The sequence below is a fragment of the Salvelinus sp. IW2-2015 genome, linkage group LG2 (genome assembly GCF_002910315.2).
Source record: "Salvelinus sp. IW2-2015 linkage group LG2, ASM291031v2, whole genome shotgun sequence".
Lineage (NCBI taxonomy): Eukaryota > Metazoa > Chordata > Actinopteri > Salmoniformes > Salmonidae > Salvelinus > Salvelinus sp. IW2-2015.
The window spans coordinates 17,178,394-17,189,758 of NC_036839.1; the positions used below are offsets into that span (position 1 = coordinate 17,178,394).

The following is an 11,365-nucleotide window of genomic DNA, read 5'->3' on the forward strand; positions in this document are numbered from 1 at the left end:
CTCAGGCCAGGGGCAAAACAATGTATGAATTAATGGTTGGATCAGAATTGGCGTTATAATCATTGGCCAGTACGGAGAATTAAGTAAAACCACAAGTCCAAATCCCTATCTCCAGCCATGGCTAATTTAGGAAAGGGACAATTTTAGCTAGCTGACTAGCTAGCCACCGGCGGACAACAACACAATGTGATGCAACAATTCAAGTTTTTCTGTCAATGACATGGACTAAGTTTGTTGTAATAAATATATAAGACAAATTCTTCATTCACAAAACCAACTTACACCGAGAGGAAAGTTTTTCTGGAACATGCTTATTCCTGACATTGTCTGGAAAAATGCATGGTTAAGGCCCTACAAATACTGTATACCAAACAAAGTTAAGGAAGTGCACTTCAAAATTTTACATAAGATATATCCATGTAACTCTATGATTTCCAAATGTGTGGCTATTGATGATATCTGCGTTTTCTGTGAAAAAGAAGGTGAGAATCTGTCTCACTTGTTCTTTGAATGTAAATTTGTGTCAGAATTTTGGGAAAACCTTGCAAAGTACTTATTTACCATTATGAACACTGCCTATAATTTTAACATAAAAGATATAATATGTTACTATTGCAATGATAACAAAACCACTGAAATGATTGTTAATTTTTTTTATTCTTGTTGCCAAATACTTTATACACAAACAAAAATTCAAAAATTCTATACCAAAATTACCAATTTTTCTGATTGAATTTAATTATCTTATTAAAACACTAACCCTAGTGAATAACAACAAGAATAACACCTTCATGAATCATTATAATAAAATATATTCAGAGTGAATATAATTGCACTTAAATTGTTTATTTTTTGTATTTTATTTTTATAATTTTTGTATGTTTGAGCATTGTTAATACCTGTGTTTGGTTTGCTAGACATGTTTGATGTAGCAATGTAAGTGGATTTTTGTATTATGAATAAAATACATTTAAAAAATTTAGTTATGATTATTTTATTTATCTTTAAAAATATATATATTATAAAAAAAATATATATAATAATCTAGGGCCTCCCAAGTGGCGCTGTATCACAGTGCTTGTGGCGTCACTGCAGACCTTGGTTCGATCCCAACCAGCTGTGACCGGGAGTCTCAATGGGCGGTGCACAATTGGCCCAGTGTCGTCCGGGTTAGGGGAGGGTTTGGCCAAGGGGGCTGCATGACTCGACCTTCGCCTCTCCCGAGCCCGTTGGAAAACACAAAATTGGGGGTAAAATACCCCCCAAAATATATACAGTATATTCTTCCGCTTTGACATTACATATTAGTTTTTGTAGATTGTTGATAAAAAAACAACAACATGTAATCCATTTTGATCACACATTGTAACACAATAGGATGTGAAGAAATCCAGGAGGTCTGAAGACTTTGGCAAGGCACAGTATTGGTCTGAAGACTTTGGCAAGGCACAGTATTAGTCACAAGCTTCACACAGCCATATCACATTGAAACACCCATGTGTTACAAATACTCATGGTTTATATGCAAGTCCTACCATAGACTTGGACTATGTGTGTTCCAAACTCTGAGGAGCTGCATATAATAGAAATATACAATTTACATAATGTAAATGATGAATATGTTGTATTGACTGAAATTATAATTGTATTTAGCAGAACCTTTGCTCACGTGCTTTGGCAATAACAGACCGTTTGAATGACAAGCTGAGAATCAACTATCAAATCTTACGCTGATACTATGATGTCTAAATGGCGTTTTCACTAAGGAGGTGGGAAAACACAATTAATAATAGATCTCTTGCACAAGCAGGTTGAAGGGAGTGGGTCTCTTCAGTACAGTCTTCAGCTGTATCTGAATAAAATACTGTACACTGGATTGCAAAATCAGCCCTTTATTATTTAAGCTTAAAAGCCCTCAGTGACTCCAGGAAGTCTTGCAATAATATCTCTAGGAGAGAGCTTGTTAAGTATTTTTTGAGAATGACAGTAATTAATCAGGATTTCTTAACTGTAGCCAAGGCCCTATTACTTTTTGCATGGCTTGCAATCAGTTAATTCTCACTCAGGGATTATTTTACAGCCTGGCAGTGGAACAGCTGTTACATTCACTCTGCATTTGAATCTGAATAATAAAAGCTTTTTGAGGAAGCGGATAAATACTTTTGTAAGGCACACCATTCTAAACTTTACTTGATGTTAGATTAGCATTTTTGTATGGATAATTTTCTGACATTTGGTGTTCAATGACATGACAGAAATCATTAGATCCACTACTGACTACCTATATAACTGTGTCTGTCAGTCAATGTAATTTGCTTTATGAAGATGTGTTATCTTTACTGAACAAAATGTAATTTCTCTGCAATGTGGGTGGAGTTACATTACAGTCAGGAGAAACTGGACTTTGACTGTTGAGCGCCCGCATGACCAGCAAGTCAAAACGAGAGATAATGGAAAGGATATTAGGGTTCAATGAGTATACTTCAGGGAAGTCCAACAAAGGGAGAAAGAGAGAGAGAGAGGCACTAAATGGCTTCCAGAGCAAAGAGACAGAATGGTCAGTTACTGAGTTATATCTACCTTTTCAGTGCATTGTTTATAGTTTTCTCACATTTTATTTACAGTATATAGGCCTCGTCATCAATAGTCATATGTTATGTTGATTCTAGCTAAAATATTGGTCATATATTGGGAATTTGGTAATACTGTAATGCCTAAATTCAAGTCTGTTATATTTTATAAAACATGTACTCTTCTCTCTAATAGGGGACCAGCGTACTCTCCCTGAGCTGAGAATCATCCTCCTGGGGAGGGATTGGCTGGAGAAGAGTCAAACAGGAAACACCATCTTGGACAGGAAGCTGTTTGACACCAGGAGGGACGTGGAGATGTGTGTGAGGAGACAGAGTCTAGTGGACGGCCGGCAGGTCACTGTGGTCAACACATCAGACAGATGCATCCAGTACTCCGTGCAGGACCCTCTCCTTGTCCACCGTAACATAGAAGCCAGCATATCCATGTGTCAACCAGGTCCCCATGCCTTTTTCATGGTCATCCCTTTGAACTCACGCAAAGGCAGGGAATGGACAGTAGAGGGCCCCCTCAAGCTTCTCAACCACATACTCTGGAGACACATGATGGTAGTGTTTACCCAATGTGAGAAACTCAGGGGAATGTCACTAGAGGAACACATAGCGAGACATGGGTTTCTCCAAGAGATGGTGGAGAAGTGTGGGCATAGGTACCATGCTTTAAACACTAGGGCCAACACATGGGGCAATGATGTCACTCACGTCCCAGAGCTGCTGAGGAAGATAGATGAGATGGTGGCAGGTGGTCCTGGTTATGTTGTCATGAATGAGAGGTTTTCAATGGCAATTGAAGTTAAGAGGATGGCAGAGGAGGAGAGGGCGAGCTTGAGACGGATGACGGTTCAGAGACAGAGGGAAACACTCAGATCTCTGCTCAGGGGTGAGGATCGGGAGAATTCTAAATATATACTGTATATATATATTTTTTTTTTTACTAAATGATTTCCCCAAAACCTTTACCCTTACATTTTAATTGGTTCGGTACAATATCTGAAATCATGCAAATAGATTGTAATCTAATATAAATATCTCCCATTTAGGTAAGTCCCACCAACTATCTGAAGCTGAACAAAGAATCATGATAGTGGGACCTCGACTGGTTGGGAAGAGCTCATCTGGAAATAGCATCCTGGGTAAGAAAAACTTTGAGGCTGGACACACGACTTCACACAGTGTGAAAAGACAGGGTGACATCACCGTAAGACAAGTCACCGTGGTGGACACACCCGGGTGGCATGGGCGATACTGCACTGAGGACACTCCTGAAGTAGTAAGAATTGAGATTACCCAAGGTGCATCTCTTTGTGCTCCCGAGCCGCACGCTGTCCTCGTGGTCGTACGCTGTGACGAAACATTCACAGAGACGGACAGGTCAAGAGCAGAAGAAAAACTGAATCTGATTGGTCGGTCAGTCTGGAGTCAAGCTATAGTGTTGTTCACCTGGGGAGACAAGCTTGGCGACACAGCCATCGAACTTCACATCGAGAGATGGCCTGCCCTTCAGTGGCTTGTCGATAAATGTAGCAACAGGTACCATGTCTTTGATAACACAAGCCCGGCTGGAGGCCCTCAGGTCACAGAACTTCTGGAGAAAATTGAGGAGACAGTGATGGGAAACGATGGTGAACACTGGCTCAAAATGTACTGGGAGCTCAGGGAGAGCAACAAGAAGTTGACAAAAAGCTCTGAGGAGATTGGGAGAAGACTAGAGGAGGAAGAGAGGGAGAATGACAAGCTTAAAAGGATGATTGAAGAGAAAGAGAGGAAAGTAGAGGAAATAGATAAGCGACATGAGGAGAAAGATGGAATGTTGAAAGAGATGGAGCAGAGAAACACAATGAGAGAAAAGGAGATAGAAGACATACGTATGGAGTATGAAAGAGAGAAGGAATCCCTCAAACAAATGTGTGTGGAGAAAGACATAGCATTGGATCAGATGAAGAGGAAGCATGAAAGAGAAAGTAAAGAACTGAGAGACAAGATAGAAAACCTGGAAAAGAGAAAGTTTGAAAGAGAAGAGGAGTTGAATGCCATGATTGTTGAGATACAGGAGTTACAAGAGAATAAACAAAGGTATGAAATGAAAGAAGTGAAGATATCAATGCTAGAGAACGATGTAGCGGAGTTTAAGCAGCAGAATAAAGTGAGAGAAGACATGATCAACCATGCGAAGATTAAGGAGGATCGAATACAACTACACAGAGTGGAATCTACAGCACCTGCGGACATGGTGGACAACTCTTATCTAAGTGAGTGCGTTAACTGCCTCTATATCAGATCTCATTTAGCTATAAATGTAGTTAAATAAAGTAAAATATGGTTATTGTTAATGCTAAATCATAATGCATGCACTCTCTTTTACAGAGACTCAACATAGAAATTTGAGAAAGACACAGATGTTGTCACAGAAGGATGGTGAGAGGCATAGGGACACAGCAGGACGAGAGCAGAGAGTTGGAGATGAACAGAGAGATGCACCATGGTTGAAGGTTGGGGCAGCAGTACTGGGGGCAGTGGTTGGGGCCATGGCTGGCTCTGTGAGGGCACCACTAAGTGCAGCCACAGGGACTACTATAGGGGCTGCAGCAGGGATTTTGCTGGTGAGTTTGCTGATACAAGAGGAAGAGGCCAGAGAGAATAAAGTGGAGTCTGATTCCCCTGATTAATTAAAAACTTCTTCAGGATTGGTGGGTCCCCAGCGTGGCATTTGAGCTAACGTAGGCTAATGCAATTAGCATGAGGTTGTAAGTAACAAGAACATTTCCCAGGACTTAGACATATCTGATATTGGCAAAAAGCTTAAATTCTTGTTCATCTAACTGCACTGTCCAATTTACAGTAGCTATTACGTTGAAATAATACCATGCTATTGTTTGAGGAGAGTGCACAGTTTTGAACATGAAAAGTTATTAATAAGCAAATAAGGCACATTTGGGCAGTCTTGATACAACATTTTGAACCGAAATACAATGGTTCATTGGATCAGTCTAAAACGTTGCACACACACACTGCTGCCATCTAGTGGACAAAATCTAAGTTGAACCTGGGCTGGAATAATACATTATGGCCTTTCTCTTGCATTTCAAAGATGATGGTACAATTCTTCTTTTTTTTTTACGGTTGGTTTCTTCTTTGTATTGTCTTTTACCAGATCTAATGTGTTATATTCTCCTACATTCCTTTAACATTTCCACAAATGTAAAAGTCTTTCCATTCAAATGGTACCAAGAATATGCATATCCTTGCTTCAGGGCCTGAGCTACAGGTAGTTAGATTTGTGTATGTCATTTTAGGCGAAAATGGGGAAAAAAGGGTCCGATCCTTAAGTTAACCATTGAAACAAGCATTTCGCTACACTAGCATTAACATCTGCTAACCATGTGTATGTGACCAATACAATTTTATTTGATTTGAACAGCTGACCCAGCACACTGTAGAATCTGTTTGACAAGCAGAATAGTAGTTCTGTAAATAGTTTTAGGGAGACCGGTAAAAGGTAAAAGGAGCAACTAACGTCTTTGCATGAAGGGATAGTTTGCCCAAATTACATATTGTTTCCTAATTACCCTGGGTGACTTTCCAGAACTTTTCATAGTCCGTGGCGCTAAGGTTATCTTTCATCAATTGCCCACGTTTTTCTGATTTTGTTTACCTGATTTGTAGTATACTTTTATGTCTTTTGTATTTATACTGCTGCAATCAATTTACTCTATATTGAGACAGTAAAGAATTCCTGTATCTGAACTGGGTATCTATGAGTATTTATTTCACAGAGGCTTCGGATGCATAGAAATATGTCTGTATTGACCATTATAATGTATACTCATCTATAGAGAATTGTAATGGATGGGGTAGGAATAAAGATGATAATCTCAGTTTCAACTGACTATGTTTTGCGATTGGATATGAAATGAATGGTTGATTCATTTTTACTACTGGGTCTCACTATGACAATTTAACTATCCCACTCCCATTGTAGCGACAGATACACTTTAATGTATTCAGAAAGACAAACATTATGCTGACTCGGACACCAGTAATTTCGGCCTACTTGAAAATGTTGACATCTCCCACCCCCTGGGGGCTTTGGAGCATTGTACCATTTAGACCATTTAGTTCAGTGCTGATGCTCGCAAAATTAGTCTTCGTAAGCAGTGAGAGCACACAGGACTCGCATCTAACCAATGAGCCTGTGACTGGCAAGAGGGGGTCGTAATCAACCATATACAGCTACATAGGCCTGGCCTCCAGGTATTTGTCCTCCCCCAGAATCCCTCGCTCAGAACTAGTCAGATCGAGATGTGTAACGAGATCCACGTTTCAGTGCAGGAGGAGTGGATGGAGGGAAAGAGGGAAGAAGGGAAGGAACAAGGTATACGGGAGGAGAAAAGAGTGAGCGGAGAAATAGAAAACCCGCCAGAGGTCAACTATGATGAAAGGTCACGATGACAAAATATTTATATCAGCAACATCAACACAGCCACAACAACATCGCTGTAATTGAAAACAGAATACGTGAGCAGTTCTGGGAAAACTCAACCCCTCCCAAGGATCGGATTTGCTGACCAAACCTTTGTTTAGAGAAAAGCAGGCTGTTGACCAGGGACTACTATTTCTGCTTTAACTTCTCCTAACCCGTCTGGTGAATAAGATAGCTTGGACCTTAAATATAGGTTAAATACTTTTAAAAATTTTATTAACCAAGTTGAATCCTTGCCTAAACCTAACCGATTTGGTCTTTTTGCATTACTGCAGTCATTATTTTGACCAGCTAATGTCATAATTTTGACAAGTCAGGTCACTCCAAGTCATAATTCATCTTTCCAAAATCCAGCTGTTAGACACATATCAAATATTGCAATGACATGAGATCAAGTTAATTCAATGGTAAATGTCTGTTGAATAATCTCCAGTGACATTGATGTTGCAGTGTTCCATCAGTATATTTGTCGCGGAGTGCGACTGAAACAACGTTTCTTTTCCCATTCACCCATGTTGAAAACCACGTTTTCATTAAAGAATGCATGCTTATTTAGCTTTTTTTTCTACGAGTTGACTGACAGCGTGCATGTAAATGGATTTCAGTGTGTGTGTTTTTTCTCCGAGTCGCATCTTCCCACAGGCCCGTGATGGAACACAGCTGAGGGTGATTGACCTGCTTATTTCCCTCATGCAGAATGTGAAGTTTCTGACAAATTCTGACAACTGCAGCCACTGTCTATCACGAAAAGCAAGACCAGAGGTAAGAGCCGCTTTGGTTTCTACTGTCACCTCTTATCCTCTATAGGTTCTTGCTATTAATTACCAGTCATTAGGGTGACCAGGAGACACGCACCCATATAATCTGGTCATGGTGGATGTGTTCTCTCGGTTTGCATGGGTGGTGCCCATCAGAAATCAGACTGCTAGTTTCACTGTTAAGGCATTATGGCAGCATGTAATACAGCCCTTCGGATGTCCTGAGCACATTCACTCAGACCGAGGAGCTATGTAATATGCATAAGGAGCAGCTTTTGAGTCAGCCATTGTTGCCGAACTGAGTAAGATGTATGGAGCCACACCCTACTGGCCACAAGGTAATGAGCCAGTAGGAACATTTAACCACACCCTATTGTCCCTTTCAAGTTCACTAGAGGAGGAAGAACAGACCCACTGGGTGTACAAACTCCCTGAGCTGACACATGCTTATAACAACAGTGTTAATCAAATCAAATTGTATTTGTCACATGCACCAAATACAACAGGTGTAGAGCTTACAGTGAAATGCTTACAAAATGACTCCACTAGTCTGTCTCCTTTCTATGTGATGTTTGGCAGGCATGCCTGTCTCCCAGTGGACATGGTAATGGAGACAACCTTACCGACCAGGGGGAACACAAGAAGCTACAGCGGGCCTATGAAACTGTAGCAGAACAAAGACAAGACAGAGACTAATACTGATGCGACAAATGAGCCAAGGTATTGCCTCTACTCCCAGGAGAGAGACACTGAGAAACTTTAGTTGGAGGGCTCAGGGTATGTTTGCCCCAAGATGGAGACCAGAACGCTTTGTAATAGTTGCCTCCTTATTCCCAGATGACCCCGTGTACAGAATTAGGCCTGAAGGACAGGAAGGACCAGAACGGACAACTCACAGGAATAATTTGAGAACATGCCCTTACCCTGTTGTGCCGTGGGAGCTGGCGCCACAGAAGACGCCAGCACCCATGGAACCTCCAGGAGAGGTGCCTGAAAGGGTGCCAGCACCCAGGTCTCAACATGACCCTCCAGGAGAGGTGCCTGAAAGGGTGCCACCCCAGTCTCAACATGACCCTCCAGGAAAGTGCTGAAAGGGTGCCAGCACCCAGGTCTCAACATGACCCTCCAGGAGAGGTGCCTGAAAAGGTGCCAGCACCCAGTCTCAACCTGACCCTCCAGGAGAGGTCACTGAAAGGGTGCTAGCACCCAGGTCTCAACCTGACCCTCCAGGAGAGTGCCTGAAAGGGTGCCAGCACCCAGGTCTCAACATGACCCTCCAGGAGAGGTGCCTGAAAGGGTTCCAGCACCCAGGTCTCAACCTGACCCTCCAGGAGAGTTCCTGAAAGGGTGCTAGCACCCAGGTCTCAACCTGACCCTCCAGGAGAAGTGCATGAAAGGGTGCCAGCACCCAGTCTCAACCTGACCCTCCAGGAGAGTTCCCTGAAAGGGTGCCAGCACCCAGGTCTCAACCTGACCCTCCAGGAGAAGTGCCTGAAAGGGTGCCACACCCAAGTCCTCAACCTGACCCTCCAGGAGAAGTGCCTGAAAGGGTGCCAGCACCCAGGTCTCAACCTGACCCTCCAGGAGAAGTGCATGAAAGGGTGGATCAAACAAACCCTACTCAATAGGGCCGAGGAGAGTCGAGGACAGAGGACCAACAAAGAAGGTCCAGGAGGACCAATCTAAGGGTGATGCCTGCCTGATATTGCAGGTCAGTAAGGTTGGTCGGCACGACAACCCATCGCGGAGTGCAACTGAAACTCTTTTTCTTTTCCCATTCAAGTGTGAACCATGTTTTCATAACAAACACATGCTTATTTTACTTTTTTTCTTTGAGTTGATTGACAGCGTGCACGCAAATTGATTGTGTGTGTGTTTTCAGTGTGTGTGTTTTCCAGAGTTGCATCTCCCCCAGGTCCGAAATGAAACACAGCTAAGGCTGATTCACCCGCTTATTGCCCTTGTGCAGAATATGAAGCGGCGCCGGCCACGATTGGAGTGTCCTCTTTGCAATAGACTCACCTGGCTGTCATTGGTTGGTAGTCCGGCAGTATTTCTGGTACTAGGTTCTCGGTGTGGAGAACGGAGGCACTCGGCGCTCATTCATGGGGTAGTGCCTTGATGGACAATTGATTTGAATTGTTTTTAAACCTTTTAATCTCTGGAGGAGTTTGCTTGTTTTACACAATGTTTTGGATGTCAATGAGAGCAGTAGGCTATATTGCGACTGGACAGGTGCTGTGATAAGAGGGGAGTGAAATCATAGGCGAGTAGGCTACATTCATATTCACCCCAAATTACTCTGTGCCTTGCAAGATTGTCCTTTGGATGTTCTCACGGTCTTTCTGGGACCTCAACTTCTGTCTCCCTGTCTAAGCAGGCTCAGTGGTGGCAGAGAAATTGACCCGCTAGTGTGGACGTGTAGATCCTATTGGACACTGTGGACAATATAAGGATTGCGCAATAAGAACATTCTCCCCAACCCGAAGTGGACTCTTAAAGCACCAGGTTCCGGTTTCAGAAGATCCTGATTTTGGGGCAACTCTTAAAGGGCCAGTGGCTCATTTCAGAAAATACTATTTCCCACTTCCCTCAACCACCCTCACCTGAAGATCAAGAAACTCTTGACTACTTGGCAACTCTGTGTGGTCTCTGTCAAGTGGTGAATTGGAGAGATCGAATCTGTGTGCCTTTAGTCCTCTTTTACATTGCTCTTAATCTTCCTTTCTACAGAGGTTCTAGCCCTCTTTTTAACACTAGGTGGCGTAGTACAGACTATACTGTGACGTATGCTCCAGCTACGTAGGGCTCCGTTTTTTCCGGCTGGGAATCAATGCCAATAAACATCCCACAATGACACTCTTCAGCCGTTGTGAGTGGGAACAGAACAGAACGGGATGTATTTGGGTGATGATTCACTCGTCCCTGGCCCTCAGTCTGCAGGACAGCCAGCTAATTGGGCGGTCATTATCTCAATATATCTGGCTTCCCTTTAGCCAGCCGAGCCTGACAAAGATCACGTCTCTAAATGGAGCATTATATCCATAACAATGTCCCTTGGGCACACTTGGTCATGTTGGTTGCTTTTTTTGCCTTGTTATTTTGAAATAGGATGAGATTGGTCATGTCTAAATGTTTCTTATCTTATAGGTCGAGAGCGGAAAGACCCCTCTCCCCTCAGCTAGTCATCATCAGATTCAAAGTGACGTCCACTCCGCCTCTCGTTGACATATGCCTAAAAGAACCGAAACATATCCCCTTTCGATTGAAAAATAAGACAAGTTGAGGACGTTTCCCTTGGCCATATGTCAGAAAGCCACAGGATGCATGGATTATAATCACTGCACCCCTCTGCTCTTATTATGGGCCTTTTCCTTGTCACTTTCCCTCACATTACCTGTAGGCTATGCAGTTGCAATGGCACAGAGGTGATGTCAGCATTTAGCTTTGGGTAACACCATCCAATACTATTAAACAGAGTTCCTTAAGTTTGCTGTTTGTTGAGTATCTTAAGCCCAAGAGAGAGTGAGAGCGAG

The 11,365-nt window shown here is 42.6% G+C and overlaps 1 protein-coding gene across 1 annotated transcript; it reads left to right on the forward strand.

The window, feature by feature from the left end:
* The first annotated feature begins 2,429 nt into the window (after positions 1-2,429).
* Positions 2,430-6,473, forward strand: LOC111976048 (GTPase IMAP family member 8). The gene is made up of 4 exons (XM_024004770.2): positions 2,430-2,557; positions 2,767-3,471; positions 3,632-4,840; positions 4,956-6,473. The coding sequence occupies exons 1-4, from the start codon at positions 2,530-2,532 to the stop codon at positions 5,255-5,257; spliced, it is 2,244 nt and encodes a 747-aa protein (XP_023860538.1). The 5' UTR covers positions 2,430-2,529; the 3' UTR covers positions 5,258-6,473.
* Positions 6,474-11,365: the final 4,892 nt, after the last annotated feature.